At 32.6% G+C, this 17,592-nt stretch overlaps 2 protein-coding genes across 6 annotated transcripts in view; both read left to right on the forward strand.

Annotated features, from left to right (window-relative positions):
• Nucleotides 1-8,910, forward strand: LOC145972175 (uncharacterized). Of its 5 annotated transcripts, none has more exons than XM_083100531.1 (7): nt 17-183; nt 1,230-1,505; nt 2,462-2,735; nt 3,185-3,454; nt 3,872-4,107; nt 4,563-4,764; nt 5,764-8,910. In XM_083100531.1, the coding sequence occupies exons 2-6, from the start codon at nt 1,246-1,248 to the stop codon at nt 4,651-4,653; spliced, it is 1,131 nt and encodes a 376-aa protein (XP_082956657.1). In that variant the 5' UTR covers nt 17-183; nt 1,230-1,245; the 3' UTR covers nt 4,654-4,764; nt 5,764-8,910. The 5 variants fall into 5 exon arrangements, with proteins under 5 accessions (XP_082956661.1, XP_082956662.1, XP_082956657.1 ...); XM_083100533.1 differs by having other exon boundaries at nt 8,769-8,910; XM_083100532.1 differs by having other exon boundaries at nt 4,563-4,737; nt 8,769-8,910.
• The window catches only part of LOC145972176 (uncharacterized), a 16,840-nt gene continuing 7,701 nt past the window's right edge, over nt 8,454-17,592 (forward strand). Inside the window, exon 1 of the mRNA XM_083100537.1 lies at nt 8,454-9,104. Coding sequence (XP_082956663.1) covers nt 9,011-9,104 — 94 coding nt within the window. The 5' untranslated portion in view covers nt 8,454-9,010. The remainder of the gene's footprint in view (nt 9,105-17,592) is intronic.

A 17,592-nucleotide genomic window follows, 5' to 3' on the forward strand; every position in this document is an offset into this window, starting at 1 on the left:
AAAATCATATCAAAATATCGAGATATCGATATCAGCGAAAACAATGATTATTACGTTAGACACATTTCACGTTATACGTTTTATATTTTCCGACAATAACCATATAATCATAACTGTAACGATTAAAAATATTTCTTTTGAAATTTCGGGAAATCATTCCGTCTTAATACACGATGCCTGCTGGTAGGTCCCTCTAACATTTTTTAAAATTTAAAGTCGATTCTGAATCTTTCAATCGTTTAATTGATATCCAATGTTAAGTGCGCTAAAAAGAATTAAGTTATGGCTATGATATTAAATACTTATAATATATATATTGTTAAAAATATAACATATTAATTTACATACAATATATACAGTTTTCTTTTAAATATAATCTTTTTATATAATAATTAATGTAATGATGATTGAGATGACATTAACGGATAATTCAAAGTACTTCTAAGAGTTTTTTGTCAAGTTAATTATTTATACTATTATTTATTAGATTTATTAGATTAAATTATACATCACCAAATAATTAGTACAGTTAACAAAATTACAACTAGAAATAAATAATATAATATTTTATAGGTATATTTTATTAAAAAAGAATGAATTACTTTATATATATTGTAACCATTTCATAGTGAGACACTTGCAAACGTGACTCATTTAAAATGCCACAATAATTATAGTTCCACAGCACGTTTAATTATATCTCGTCAAAACAATTTTTCCGTTTGTGTACCTTTTCCGGTATATGTAACAGCGATGATTAATGAACGGCGCACAAAAGAACGATGTATATCGGCAACAATTCGATATTGCGAACTAATATTATGCACCAAAACATTATCGTTAAATAGATGAAGCTGTAATTGCGTAATGAGATTATATTGATGTAAATAGTTGATATAAATATAAAAAAAATACACTTTATTTACACATGAATCTTGCTTTCTATATAAAAAAAGTATAGAAAATGTAAAATATTTCACATAAATTTGTAAATTTTAAAAAGTATGGCGAGGACAAAATATATAAAATTATTTATTATCGTAAAATTTATTCATAAATTTAATTAATTAATTTGATTTATTAATATGCATATATCTAATAAAAAATTACCGCAAATAAAATAATATTATAGTTTAAAATTTGAGCGCATTTCATATATTATTTTATATATGCGTGAAAAAGAGAGATACTTTAAGAGAATAATAAAAAATTGACGACAAATGAAATAGGCACGGCATCATTTGAATGACAACGGAAGACAGTCGCAGGCCAATTTACCGCAAAAATACAAATTGCACCTGCGGATGGGACGTAAAGTTCGGTTACGGCGTGGCATTTACGCTGGCCGTCTTCGAGGTGAAACGTCTCCTCGTGCTCGCCTTGGAGATATTCGCGGAGTGGCAGGTAATCCGATTCGCAGGTGGTTTCCAGCCGGTCGCCCTCACCTTAGCGGAGGTGGCTCTGGGATTGCCATGCGCCCTTATAACAGTACGCACCATACGCAGGTAACGTTCATTTATTCAGTAGCGATATATAAATAAGTTTAAGAATTATACACGAAAAATAATCGGAGTAAGACGTATCACTTTCTCTTTTTGCATATATACAGGGTGTCCGATTCGTGAGGGACCAAACGAAAAATGATGATAGATTGGGTCAAACTAAGAAGAAAAGTCCTCTACCATTTTGCAAAATTCGCAATAATTATTAAGTAATAAGCAAAAATGTCCCGGCGCATGAGAAGCGGTAAACCGCTTGTAGTGTGTGATTATTAAGTGATCAAACGAAAAGTGGTGATAGATTGGGTCAAACTGAAAAGAAAAGTTCTCTACCATATTGCAAAATTCGCAATAATTATTAAGTTATAGGCAAAAATATCTCAGCGCATGAGAAGCGATGTCTACCGCTTCTTATACTCTGAGACATTTTTGCCTATAACTTAATAATTATTGCGAATTTTGCAATATGGTAGAGAACTTTTCTTTTCAGTTTGACCCAATCTATCACCACTTTTCGTTTGATCACTTAATAATCACACACTACAAGCGGTTTACCGCTTCTCATGCGCCGGGACATTTTTGCTTATTACTTAATAATTATTGCGAATTTTGCAAAATGGTAGAGGACTTTTCTTCTTAGTTTGACCCAATCTATCATCACTTTTCGTTTGGTCCCTCGAATCAGACACCCTGTATATATATATATATATATATATATATATATATATCATCTTTCACTTAATCAAATCTCATAACAAGCCATTTATATATCTCGTGGAGAAATAAATAAGACAGATAATTATATTAATAATTAATTAATAATTATATTAATAATAAGATAGATACTTATATTAATAATTAATTATCCTCGTTATAATTTTTTTTTGTATTTTCTTGATATTATGATATACAAATTATGATAAAATATTGCGAATTATAATAAAAAAAAACGGTTTTTGCAGACGCAACTTACCGAGTTTTCGCTTGAAGACTAAGCTAGTGCTAAGATGTCTTTTGATAATAATAATTATATGTACCGCTATGAACACAGCGACCTTAGCCTCAATAGGGTATCATGTCAGTGTGAGGCAAAAGACGCTAGTCGACGTCTTCAATACATCCATGCGCCTGTACGTCAGTGTAGCGTCGTACAAGTATGCGATTGATGAAATCCAATTCGTATTACAGTGTTGCGGTCACACTTCTTATACTGACTGGTTTCTCTTCGATTGGCAGGTAAACTTTTCACATATCTTTCTTTGCTTCGATTGCAACTATCAGATTCGCAGAACTATCCTAACTAAATAAATCGATAAATAATCGACCCATTTTATTCATTCGTATTATGGTAGTTTGATATCACTTTGTAATATTACATTTTATCATATTTAATATCTTTAAGAATTTTATTAGGTAAAATTCATAATATTTTTATGTTAATTTCTAATGTTATGCGAAATATCTATAAATTGATTAATATTATTTTGTAATTTATGTAATATTTTTATTTAATATTTTTTTCTATAATAAATTTTTTAAAAGGAGTTAAGAAGAAAGAATATAAATAAATAAATAACTAAATATATATTTTTTTCTTTTTTTTAAGAAGAAAGAATATATATATATATATATATATATATATATATATACAAATAATATTGAGGTGATATTATTTTCGATAAAAGAAGGTGGATTACGCGTCTCGGGAGGAAATGGCAGGACAAAGCAGAATCTCGGATGAGGACTATAGAGATCTTGCAGTCCCTTTTAGTTGCTGTAATTTACGCGTTGTGGCACCTTGTATGCACATGCAAATAACAGATGACAAAACTATAAATGTGAACGGCTGCGCGGAAGTTATCAGCCCCATTCTTCTCAGAATCGTCATAGTCGCTTATGTCATGACTAGCACTTTAATCATTATACAAGTGTTACTGGTCTTTTTAATTACTAGAGTGCGTTATCTTACTTAATCTTATCCTCATCAAGTGCTTACAAAACAAAGATTATATCTTAATGAGTATTGCCGCATCTGAAGTTCTTTAATGAATAATTTATTTTACATTTTATAAAAGAAAATGATAAATGTATAAAAAATAATTATTTTTAAATATTTAATTATATTATTATTTAAAAATGCGATTTTGCTGTAAAATTAAATGCAACGGAATGGAATATTCATGATCTATGGATTTAATTTTAAATTTTATATAATCACTTTGGTCATCAAATTACATACATTTGTAAAAAAAAAATAAACAAGGAAAATAATTATTATATAAGTTTTACAAATTTATAGTTTTTCTGGAATCATCCTGTATAAGACGAAATATTCTTTTAATAGTTCAAACATATTAAACTTATTGTCACAGATGGTCTGCAGATTCGTACCTCTCCAAACGTCCTCTCCCCGGATAAGATGTACTGCTGCGCCATTCACCATTATAGACACACTTCCAAGGCCTTATGTGCAACAATTTTCTTCGGTTGAGAAATCCATCTGGCGTAAAAAAACGATGCGTCGTCGTCCATTGTCCACGAATGACGTTGATATCAAGGAAAACAAAAAACTTAGAAGAAGCAGTTCTATTTTGAATTACAGAAATTGGTGAGAGAAAAAATATAATTAAACTTTTTTAATATAACTTTTAATATAATTAAACTATGGAATTGCATATATATTGTTACTATAAATTTTACTATATATTATCAATTTTTTAATTAAATAACTTTTCAATAATCTTTTTTTAATGCAATTGCTTATTTTTTCATACAAAAATATTTTTTTAAATATTTAAATATCGAATTAATATGTGTATATTTGATAGGTGTAATTTGACAAGAATCGGAAATATTTTTGAATAAGAAATTTTACCATAAAAATATCATACATAATAAGAACAAGATATTTGATTAAGATTTTATAATAAGAATATTATTTTAAAATAATTTTATAATAAGAAATTATTCCGAATAAAAATTATATGTAATATTAATTCTTTAATTATATGATATAGAATTGTGATTGCAAATATAAAAGTAATGAGATAGTACTTTGCTCAGCAATACTTGGGACGTGGCAAAGATTAAACCGAGCGTTCACGAAGAGCATAGAATATCTGTGAAGTGTCTTCGCAACAAACGTACACGTTGAAACTCCTGCTGTGCTAATGATTCATAGATCCATTTAGCCATTAGAGCAACGCAGTTCTTTCGAATAAACTGCGCATTAATGATGGTAAAATATTAATTACAATGATTAGAGGTAAGTCGTATCACTGTGCATATGCACACATACATATACACACAATACAATGAGCACAATACAATGAGCGGCTTAGGAATAAATAATACGTGATAACTTTTTTTTTTAAATTAAAAAGTTATTGACCTACATAATATAGAAGCTCAGTGCAGTTATAAACATTAAATGGTAACAAATGACTTCGTCATTAACCTTATTGCTACTTAAGTGCTTGTAACTCAACCGCGTATCTGCTTGTTAGGTTTGTTCAAACAACAATATCTTTCCTGTATCTTCTAATATTTACGATAATTTCGTTTCATTTAATACTGCTTATTTAAAGTATATAATTAATAACATTTTATCATTAATGCACTTTGAAATTTTTTATTACAAATTTATATTTATTTAAAACACAATATATAATTATTATTTAAATTTGAATTACAATTATGTAATCGTTATTTTATCCTGAATATATTAATAGTTTAGATGCTGACACATAATTTTTGAAACTCACTTGCGATTTGACACGCGTTAATCTCACATAATTTTTTGTTGCGCTTTTATGGATTAGCGAATGTAATAGAATGATATCTCATAGCATAAACTTATTATCCTTCTTTTGCAAGTAATCAATTTTTACAAATTGAAATTTCCCGGAAAAAATGATTCGTGCGTAATTTGAAATTATCAACACAATCAAATATAGAATTCACAGTTTTGATAAATTAATAATGATAAGATAAAATGCTATTAATTCAATACTTTTCTTTAAAAAAATTAAATAATTTATTTTAGCTTAATATTTACATTTTTTATTATATTACATTCTATCATTTAATTCTGAAACAAACTCTTTAAATATATAACGTATATATAAAAAAAATATATTATAATTTCTTGATAAGCCATATACTTTTACTAATTACTATATCTAAAAAAGATTAAATTTTGAAATAAAAATTATGAAGAATAAGAACATAAAAATTATAAAACAGATTTTTCGTATATAAATAGATGTATGTAAAGAGAAGAAATTAACTTTGATGCAAAACATTAGTGAAATTTCTATGACGGACAATTATAGAAATAATAACAAGACGTTGTTTTGTCTAGCAACAATCTTCCGTATTACGCATGTTTCAAAGAAACAAACAGATAAATAAGCTATATGTCAATTTACAGATTGTCCTCCTTGTTAATATAGTGCATTCAAATAGATTTAAAAATAAAACGGATTTAAAAATATATTAAATGTGTATATAGAAATATATAGATATATTATGTGAGTGCAATGTTCGTATCAACTAATAGAATTATACTTTATTTTTATTTATTTCGTAAGTTATGCCTTTTGACTTCGGATGGGATTTGGTTTATAATACATTTCTTATTCTCATTTATTCTTCCCAAGTAACAAGCACATGTCATTTTGACATTTCAAATTGGTCATTCACTGACTATTCTTGACATCACGAGTTGACCTTTCTATGACATAAAAGTGACGGTCTAATGTCACAGATTCTTGACTATTCTTGACGTCATGACATGTATCGCATTTTGACGTCATAAAATGTACCATATTTTGACATCTTTTTCTTAGTATAATTATGTATTTAATAGCGTTGTCGAATAAATTAGATTAACCGATTCGAGAGCATCATTGAATAATTACAGCCATTCTATTCTTCAGAGGAATTTCGGATCGATTAAACTGTTTTATTTGAAAACGCTGAGAAACACAAATATGATAGGAAAATAGGTCACAAGTTTTATATTTGTTATTATTATTTTATTTAAACATAAATAAAAACTTACTTCTAATATCATATAAAATTTCAACAAATAAAATGTCTTCCGTTGCCTGCGTTTTATAAAAATATATTTTGCCAATCAACTGTATCATAAAAAAATGTGTATATTTTTTGGTACTTTAATTACACTCGATTGATATAGTAGCTAATATTTTCACTGCGCACTAATTTAATGAACACTTGAATAATTAAGCAACATGAGTCACAGATAAACGCGTCGAAAGACAAATTGTTAAGGTTTGATAGCGAGTCATTTTATATAAAAAATTTTAAAAGATTTTTTTGTGAGATCGATGTACTAACTAATCACATTAATAATAAAATAATCGCCAGTTCATGACTGAAATATAATGTCTAAATAATGTTATATCAAGACATCAATATAAAGTTATATAACAAATTAGTCATTTTGACGACATATGACAAAATATGACCAATTTGGAATGTCAAAATGACGTGTGCTACCTGGATTCCACTCTCATCTTATCCTTATCTCTTCCTACTTCTCTTAGTCATTTCTAATCATTTCTATTTTATCTCTACTACCTATTTTAATTATTTTGCCTTCTTTTCTTGTTTGTAATTCCACATTCTTCTTCTTTTTCTTCTTTGCTTTCTTCTGTACTCTGTTCACTATTTCTTTTCTTCTTGTCTCCTATTAGCTTCTCCATTTTTTAGATTCATCTTCTTTCCTCCTTCCTATTCTGCTGATTTTTCTCTTTTATTCTTGGTTCTTTCTCTTCTCTGTGCTTCTTCTGTATAATTCTCTTTTTCTACCTTGCTTTACTGTTTTTCTATCGTTACTTTCTTTCACTCTTTTCTGCTTACAATTCCTCACTTCTTCTTCTCTTTCTTTCTCTTCTTTACTTTCTTTTATACCGCTATACGCTATCCTATTCTCTTTATTTCCCTAAACATTCTAATGCTCCTGATATTTCTATTCTATTCTAATATTCTTAAAATCTAAAATCTAACATTTAAAATTCTAAATTTAAATCTAAATTCTAAAATCTAGAAACTTAAGTCTAATATCTAATCTCTAAAGCTATCAACCGAAAGTCCATCAGGACCAGAATACAAAATATAAAATCAAATCAAAATCGAAACAAAATACAAATTCGAAATCAAAATTAAATAAAATATAAAATCGCAATCAAAATCAGAAATATAAACCAAACAAAATAAAATAAAATACACTTAACATAACTTCCTTCTTAACTACTTAATATCACATCATATATTAATATTAGATGCATAATGCATATAACCAATTCTTTTCCCTTCGTAATAGACTTATAAAAAAAATAGTTAAAGCAAATGAATAACGAGAGTATTTACATAACTTAAACATATTTTTATTTACAAAAAGATATTTACAAAAATTTAAAAAAAATTCCTACAAATACACTCGCTTAAAAAAATTTTCTAATATCAATTTAAACATAATATCGAATGTAATTAGATGACGCAACGATACAAACTGAAAAAAATCGCTTTTGTCAGAGGTGTTTCAGACGCGGTAATCGCGCATAATTCGTCGCACGTATAATTGCCAGGCTTCATTGTCTTAATGTAAAACCAGCTTTGGTGCCAGATCCGCTTTAAGAAAATTAACATAAAAGAGATGGCGGATAATCTGCTTATATGTATATTAGTACATTTTTCGCGCGCGGATTTCTCGTAAGTCTCAGCATGCTTCAACTGGGGAGTGCTCGGGCCAGTTCGGGAGCGCTCGGGCCAGCTCGGAAGCGCTCGGGCCAGCTCGGGAGCGCTCGGGCCAGCTCGGGAGCGCTCGGGCCAGCTCGGGAGCGCTCGGGCCTAGTCGGGTCCGTTCGACGACGCGCGCCAGCCCGATCTCGCCGCTTGAATAATCGTTTGTCAGTTCGCGAACAGCCATGCGTTAGCACAGTTCGGTTCTCACTTACGGTATTTCGAGTTAGGGCCGAGTGACTGCTTCCGACCGCCATTTCGCCGTCGTAGCATGTGCCCACTAGTCCGGAATCACGTATACTACTTAGCGCATCGTCAATCGTGCAATAAACTCGTCTCTTACGGCTACCGTTAGACGAACAGCCATATCTCCGCGATTCTCACTTTCGCGCTTTCGTGATAAAGAAATAGCGTCGCTTCTTTTTGACTCATCGCGCCCGTCGAGAGTGTTCGGATGATCGTGTGTGCGGTGATAGTATGATCTCTTGGATATTCCAGTGAGTCCTCGTAGCGAGCCCCTATACCGGGTGGCCGAGTCGACCGCGCGCTCGAAGTAACGGCTCGTTCCTTCGATCTATCGCTAACGGCTGTGCGCGGCGATAAAAAAGGGAGATAGAGAAAGTCGAGAGTCGGGCCGATACGACAACCAGAGTCGTGGACGAGGGGGAGAAGGAAAGGGCGCGCAGTGTTTGTTCAAAGGATCGACTGATTTCCGAGAAGAGGACTCGACGGTTGTCACCATGAGCTGCTGCACCAGTGCGCCTATGGTTACGCAGACCTGCGAGACCCTTGTCAGCAAGTGCGAGATCCCGATCATCGATCTCGCTCATATGGGTGAGCATATGGAGTTTTTCTCTTTTTGAAATCCGCATGCTTCGCGCGCGCGCGCGCGCGCGCGGTTTCGGCGAGAGACGCCGGCAGTAACCGTCGACGTATTCGCTTCGCGTAATTCGATCGTAAAACTGGGCCCCGCATCCACGGCCCGACCTGTTTCGCCGGGAACGGCATTTCGAGATTTGTTTACGAGCGATAAACGGTTATTCCCACTCGCGGGTCGTCGTAAAGCGACGCGGCGATCGCGGAATGCGAAGTTGGCTTCGGCCTCGGCACGCGAAACATGTCGTTGCTGGGTGTCGCAAAGTCGGTCATAGGTCGTCTCCCCGATGACGAAATTAACGTAGCGTGGCAAAACTAGACTGTGGTGGTACCTCGAAATTCTGTGCGGCAAACGCAGGGAACGCGTAGCGCTTTTAACGCATTTGACAGTTCGAGATCCGTGCCAAGAGTCGCGCGTATTGTTGCTTGAATATATCTCCGATCGGAACCTTGAGCATTAATTCGCCTAATAATGCATTATTATTAATAATCAGTATAGTAATATTTCATTAAATTGATAGTAATATTCGTGACAAAAACCTTGGGCAAGAAATTAATACCGTAACGACCATAAACCTAAATTGAAATCATTGTTAAATGTATGTGTATGTGTATATGATAGATGCTAGTATTCTTTATTAATACTCCGACCTTGTACTCTGAAATCGCCTTACTTTTTTATATCATTGTTTATTAATGACTTTTCAATTTGCACTTTGAAACCAGAAATATATATGTTTCGCATCGTGAAAAAAAAGTTTTATCTTTTTTATAGGAGGTACATACACACACACACACACACACACACACATATATATATATATATATATATATATACATATATGTATAAGAGATACATATATATCGAACCTTATGACTCAACTTTATTTTATTTTATTTGTCACAATCTTTATCTAGAAATCTAGCGAATGATTCAATTATTGGCATATCGCGTATCGTAACATATATTTGTGCTATGATAAGATCTGAGGTTTTCGACAAGGTTTGAATGACGTGTATTTGTCATTTTTTACATGAAATCTACTTGTTTTTTATTTTACAACAGGAACATCGATAATTATATCAGCTCATGTAAACGATTTTTCACAATTACATGATAAAATAAGTAGCATTTATTTATTGTCATATCGGTAAATGTTTACTTTACGTCACACAGCTCGAAAAATTTTTATTTTCACATATGTTGTAGAGGATATATTCCTAAGTAATACACCGTTTGAATTTTGTGGCGCTCTCTCTTCGTTCCTGAGATATACAATTTTGAAGTTTCATACTTTCATGTCATCTTTTCGTTATATCCTATTTATGTGTTTACATTTTTTGTTTACATTTGCTCAACACGGTTTCGTATTATATTTTCCTTGTGTGTTTATATTTTTTTGTTTACGTTTGCTCGTTGTGACTTCCATGTCTAAGCTATAGAAATATCACAAATGTATGTGTTTCAAGAATACAATATAATTTTACCACATCATGTATGTTTAAGAAGAAATATAGGCACACACACACACACACACACACACGCGGGGGTGCAAGGGGGGCCTTCGGCCCCCCCTCCCGCAACCACCCCGCCGGTAGGGGACGCATTGCGAAGAGTTCAATCACAATGCATATATGCTGTAAGTTGTAAAGCGAGGTCCACAACGAGGACTACCGGCAACATATGTGAAAATAAAAATTTTTCGAGCTGTGTGACGTAAAGTAAACATTTACCGTCACATCTAATAAAAATTCCAATCAATCCATAATTACTATCCATAATCATTAGTCGCTTTAAGCACACTTTATTCATTATAAACTGGTATATTTGCAATGTTTTTTTTAACATATTTTCAAAATTATTCTCAGATTTCAATATTTTTCCAAAGGTAAATTTTATTTTATCACTTTAGACTTAATTTAATTTCGAAATATTATGCGAATAGTATTTCTTATTAATTAGCAAGATGTGCTGTCGAAAATAAACCTAAATAATCTTAACATTTTTTATTAGTCAAATATTTTCCCCAATTTTTACAGTAAACTTGTTTGCGGTCATCAGCTGACTCGGTCGAGCGAGTTTTGAAATGACCGAAATGTACCATTTCGCGTCTCGGGGCGACAGTAATACGTCGGCAGTAGTAGGACACCCTGTATAAACGTTCGAGGGCGCCAAGGGAGGGGCCCTTCTTTGTGAGAGGGGCTCTGACCTCAACGGATCGTCGGACTCGCGGTAGGCGCCTCCGGTTGCCGTTGGCTGGTTTGTCTGGCTAGGTGCCTGGCCTCGTTGCCAAGCAGCCGTAAAACCGTCGTCTTTCTTTCTTTCTTTCTTTCTCGAATCCTCGAAATTCCGTGCGACACAATCACCAGGTTCGCGACGTGGTGCATCATCCTTTCGAAGTCGGGCAAACTCGCTCGCTTCGATGCTCTCGAATTTTAGCTCCGCGAGAGCTTCGATTCCAAGTTAAATTTAACCAATTTAATCGAGGCGAATAAAACACGTTTTATATTATTCAATCATTTGTGTAGAAATTAATTATGACACACAAATGTATGGACTTGCGGACTGATCTCATGTGCAAAGTTTACCGAGAAAACAACGTTGATTGGATTAATTTGCACGGCAAAAATGTTATGCTAAAATGTTAGAACAACATCCTGATGTTGTTTAGCTGAGTAATTATTGCGGAAGAATTTACAGTGCAACGTTATTTTCCCAACAATCGGGTTCTTCTTTATTTTCTTTTCGTTTATTCTTTCTCGCTTTTATGTATTGTAGTGTATATTTTTAGAGACACTTGTACGTTAAATATTCCTATAAAGCGGCAAGAGTCCTTGGGCGTGAAAAATCGCCTTTTTTTCCTTCCTCGTCGCGAGTTGCCGTTAATGGGCGGCGTGGCGATTGTATACGAAAGTAGCATATAAAGTCGCGTACACACACAGTTGAGTAAACACGCGATGAGTCGACTTGCAGCTACTCATTAAGCACCATTTCACGAAGCGAGAATGTTAAACAGCAACATAGTGATTCATTGAGAAAAATCCTCCTAATAATCCTATAATTTTCGATTATTTTTATTATCGTCAGATGTTATCACAAAATAAAATGCGCTTACACAGAAGAAAAGGACATTCTTGTTTTGAAAATATATTTAGTTTTAACATGGAAATCTTGAAATGAGATTATATTGCGTTAATTAAAGAAAATATAATTGCTTGAATAATTGTTTACTTGAATGAAGCCATTTTAATATAGTTTAATCAAGAAAAATATATTCTTATAATTTAAGATTTAATTTTCTTGAATGGAAAAGAAACAATGTTAGATAGAAAATAACATTTTTAAATCAAAGATTATATTTTCTTAAAGTAGAATTAAATAATTATATATTTTTGAGGTGACAATTACAATATTAAAATAAGACTATAATATTGTTGAAATTTAAAATTATTAAATTCTTCTAAGAGAAGATTATAAATTGTTGCGTATATACGAAACAATGAACTCGTTAGTTTAAGTATATAAGTTTTGATTTGACACTTATTTTTTTCTGTGTATGTTTAATAATTATTTTGGAATGTTTTCAATAATATAAATTGCAGGATCAATTAAGCATCATTGGAGACTTTTAAATACCATTCCTAGTGAAGCCCTCGGAATTCTAAGTCGACCAGTAATAGAATCTAACCGGATATGTCTGAGCTAAAAATAATGTCCCACTTTTGCCTAATATGCACCAAATTTCAAACGAAACGTTATACATTAAGATTATACAGGAAAAAGGACATTCTTGTTTTGAAAATATATTTAGTTTTAACATGGAAATGAGATTATATTGCGTTAATTAAAGAAAAATATAATTGCTTGAATAATTGCTTACTTGAATAAAGTCATTTTATACAGTTCAATCAAGAAAAATATATTCTTACGATTTACGATTTAATTTTCTTGAATAGAAAAGAAACAATGTTGAATAGAAAATAACATTTTTAAATCAAAGATTATAATTTTCTTAAAGTAGAATTAAATAATTATATATTCTAGGTGACAATTACAATATTGAAATAAGACTATAATATTGTTGAAATTTAAAATTATTAAATTCTTCTAAGAGAAGATTATAAATTGTTACGTATATACGAAATAATGAACGCATTAGTTTAAGTATATAAATTTTGATTTGACACTTATTTTTTTTCTGTGTAGCGTGTCTTCTTATTAAATTATATAAGAATAAAGTTAACAAATCATGTATCTGTCATAATGTTCGTTACCATTTAAATATCACGCGTTTTGCCCAACCGACACTTACGCACTACACTTTGATCACCTATAATTTAACAGTTACGTACGTTCTATAATCCATAGATATATTTAGGTATATCGAGAAATACCATTCTCCTCATTCGTGTACATAATATGTTCCGAGTAAATATTTTCCCGCGATGTAAAAAATTTACACTATTATTTCGATCATTAAATGAATATTCACTCCATTTTTCTTCTCATCGCTTTGCAATGTGATCATTAATTTATTTTGCCACATAATTACACATATCGTTGCACAGTTTCCTTTTTATCTTCTTCGGTGTCCGGTATTTTTAAATATTTTTTAAGTATCATCACGCGTGTTTTATCATTCGCGATAAGAGTCTCGCTAATGCTATCGCGTGCGAAACAAAAATGGAACACCCGTGCGTGCGGCCGAAAGTTTGCACGCGTCTTAAGTAGCAATTTAAAGCAATGTAACACGGTGGCACGCACGCCAATAAAATATCTCCGCGACGGTGTTAATAATGATTCGTGAGCGCGCCGAACGAGAGTTGCAGATATAATGGTCCGCGTGTATAGTTAGCGAGATTGCGTGAGAGAAAAGCGCGTCGCGGTATTTGTGCGCATCTCGATATCTGACCGCGATCTTTCGTCGTTAACGCGCGTCTTACGCTCCATTTTTCCACGTTTGCACTCTTCGGATTATTTCATATATTTCCGTATACGCGAAAAATCTCTTTCCCCAGAAATTAATAATTTATGGAGATAGCAATTAATATTCTATAAATTTTTTTATCTTTTATATTATTTTTCCTAATAATTTATTTTAGCTTATTTTCACATAATTACAGTTTATATAATTTGTTATATTCTTTATTTTTATTTATTATATTGTATTAAAAAAAATTAAAGTATCACATATTTTAATTTATTTATGTAAATTAAAATAATTATAGAGGGAAAATAATTTAAAAAATTGTATAGAAACTTAATTTATTCGTATAACGCGAATACATTTTCATCCAATTAATTTCCACTTTATTCCATTTCGCTGAATGCTTTTAGAGAATTTAATAACAGATTATCTCGTACAGCGGAGGGAGAAGGTTACCGCTTTCCTTTATTTCATTGTCATATCTGTACGTTGATAATTCGCACACGTCATGTATGTACACACGTGCGTCAGGCTAATGACCATGCCAGCTGGATTACGAAATTTTGATGCGATAGGCAAGACCTCAAGGCCTACGAAATTTGCGCTGACGCGATAGGATAGCTGTGGCAAGTAGAAATATGAGACGCCGAGAACGCGAAACGTGTGTGTTTGAAGTTGCGGGATTGTAGCTACAAGCTACGTGTAAGATTGCAAGATTGTTGATATCTCGATGTCAGGCGAATATGAATATGTGCACGTTAAGCACGAGACGGACTCGAGAGATATCTGTGAGAACGCGAGTATTTTATACGATCGAAAATGTCAATGAAGCAGATATAAATTAACGAGAGATAATAAAAATGTATGAGAGACGCATTCGCGATCCGGCTTAAAAGTTCTAAATTTTTTATAGAGATGTAAAAAATTACAGACGAAAAAAACACAAATGCTAAAGTTCGCTAGTTTTTTTACTCTTGTGATTTAGAGAAGCTCTATACTTAATTGGCGTAAATCTCAAAATGAAGTCCACAAAGAAAAGATACGGGAAAATTGCAAAACATCCTATTGCGCGCGATGACGTCGAAAACTCGACCTTGGCATCGTTGAATTGATAACGCACATTGGAAAAAAATATTGCGATTTCGCCTCGTTTCGCAAGTATTAACTTTGCACTCGCGTAGGAGATTGTGCGAATGTTAAATGACGAAAAACCCGCCGGAAATTGCATTATAGCGAGTAAAGCGAATAGAAAGAAAACTTCCGATCGCTACATATCCGTTTAAACACACACACATACGCATACACACACACACGTACACAAGCGCGATTCAAAATAAAATCTTGACGTGCGATTTATTCGTGCAATGAATTAAAAGAAGCCACGCCGCAAAATCAGCTGTTAAATACGCGAAAATGTAAATCGACGCGACCCCGATGCATCGCACTTTGAATTATCGAACGTCGAGATCTTTCCTTATCGCCCTCGCTATATCTAAAACTGTTTTTTCCTCTCGCCTATGAAGATAACTCATCGCGGCTTTTTCACGCATCGATCACGCACCAGGAAAACTTCCACGAAACGCGGTCTCTTCGCCGGCGAATACTTCGAAACTCACAGAACTTACGAAACGCGGAGATAAAACTCGTTTATGTAATTTTCATGAGTTTATTCATTCTCTTTTTCACGAGCCTATGCAACGCAAACACCTAAACATGACGGATACAAAACAATATTAGCAGGTACTGATCAGAATCTCTGAATTATAAGCGTATATATTTATAATTTTATACGCTGCATATCTCGATGTATATTCTGTTTTGTATATGAATACTTTGCTCTCTCTCTCTCTCTCTCTTTCAGTTTTTTTGCGTATTACATTATTATATAACATCATAAATGGAACTTTTCTTGCTGAATTTTATCACAAATTATAGGTAAAGTAATCTTAAGAAAATTCTAAGAAGCTGTATTAACATTATATCAGATGGATTGTTAATTTACACGTGGAGTATATACATGAAATTAAATAATAATGACGCTATACATTGAAAAGAAAATCGATTAATTCGACTGAACGCGTTTAATCGATTATCATTTTTTTAGGGAATATTCAAGTATTTGATTCAAATATGATTTGTGTGACTTAAATATTTAAATTAATTATATTAAAGGGATGTGATAAAAAATGTTAATTAAAAACGCATTTAGCCAAGTTAATGACTGTTTTTTCTCAGTACATGAATCGAATACTCCGTCTAACAAAAATATATTTGCATAGGTATTTAATGACGTGTCGCACTTGTGCTAATGGACTGTATATCGCGCACCTTTAGAGTCGATGTCCGGTAACGGTGTATTCGATCGCTAGGCGAAAGTATCAGGGGGCAGTCTGTCGCTACCAGGAGAAACTCTAAGAAATATTTTCTCTTATTCAATTGTATACATACACCCTAGAAACGAACGTCTTCTTTACAGAGTCTTTAACTGTATTTATTACGTATCGACGTAGCAAGATACACGAGCCTTGTTTGTACGTTAAAAATTTGTTTCACGTCACACGTCAGCCTTGTATATCCCCCTTACTTTCGTATCATTAATTCTTGGTAGCGCATATTCTTCTTTTCCTCATGAAATCATGCTTTCGGCGATGATTGCGTATCAGCACGCATACTTTAAAGTCAAATCAAACGGCACTTAATCAAATTTATTCATTCGATAATTCTATTTTAAAAGCTGTAAAAACGTTTTGAAACATTTATTGAAACAATAATTAACAGTAATTGTGATTTTGACTTTCTTTTTTTAGAGAAAATATCGGATGATACTGGATCTTTCGAAACCATTATCTGTCAATGAGAAAAGGAATGTCAATCCGAGCGATATTTAATTATTGAAAGATTAATATTTAAAAACGAGGGAAAAAAACTCTTTGATCTCACAGAGAGTATCATTCGAAATATACAAGGAAGAGAAGCGTGCTTTCACAAATAAAGAGTACCAAAATAATTCTTTGAGTCTTATTCCCGATATAGCTCACGAATGATCCTATAAACCAATCTTTCATTGTTGCGGTTCGATTGTATATATTTCTGCCACGTGGTAAGATGAGTTTCATTTCATATCATATTTCATATCATTTTTTTGTAAGCACAATCGAGAGATTAGAACAGACGAATAGATTAGATAATAATTTAAGTATCATCAGCTGATCGTTTATGGGATTTGATCGAGAGATTAAACACATTTCAGGTTCGTTTTGAAAAATGTTTCTCTCATTGTTTCATGATATTAATACGATTTTTCTGTCGGCTTTGACTCTCATCTTTCGCACAAGGCGATTTTGGCGCAGTGCCCGTAACCGATGTTATATATTTCGAGGAAACGAAAGTCTTCTGCCGACTTTCTGTCGTCATCGTGACGTCGCGCTGTCGCCAAAATAGCGTACAAAGTAGACAGAGTGAACGTCCCGCAGACGTCAGCTGCGTGAAATACGTCGAAAAGTTTATTAAAATATTGC

Source organism: Camponotus vicinus, unplaced genomic scaffold, assembly GCF_025532165.1.
Source record: "Camponotus vicinus isolate PSW18456_S1 unplaced genomic scaffold, iyCamVici1.0 SCAF_5, whole genome shotgun sequence".
NCBI classification, from domain to species: domain Eukaryota; kingdom Metazoa; phylum Arthropoda; class Insecta; order Hymenoptera; family Formicidae; genus Camponotus; species Camponotus vicinus.

Excerpts from the sequence above, each read along its gene's own strand:
- LOC145972175 (XM_083100531.1), top strand. The coding sequence starts at position 1,246 with ATGACAACGGAAGACAGTCGCAGGCCAATTTACCGCAAAAATACAAAT. Across the intron at positions 1,506-2,461 it reads ACAGTACGCACCATACGCAG|ACGCAACTTACCGAGTTTTC; the intron begins GTAACGTTCATT and ends CGGTTTTTGCAG. Across the intron at positions 3,455-3,871 it reads TGGTCTTTTTAATTACTAGA|ATGGTCTGCAGATTCGTACC; the intron begins GTGCGTTATCTT and ends TTATTGTCACAG.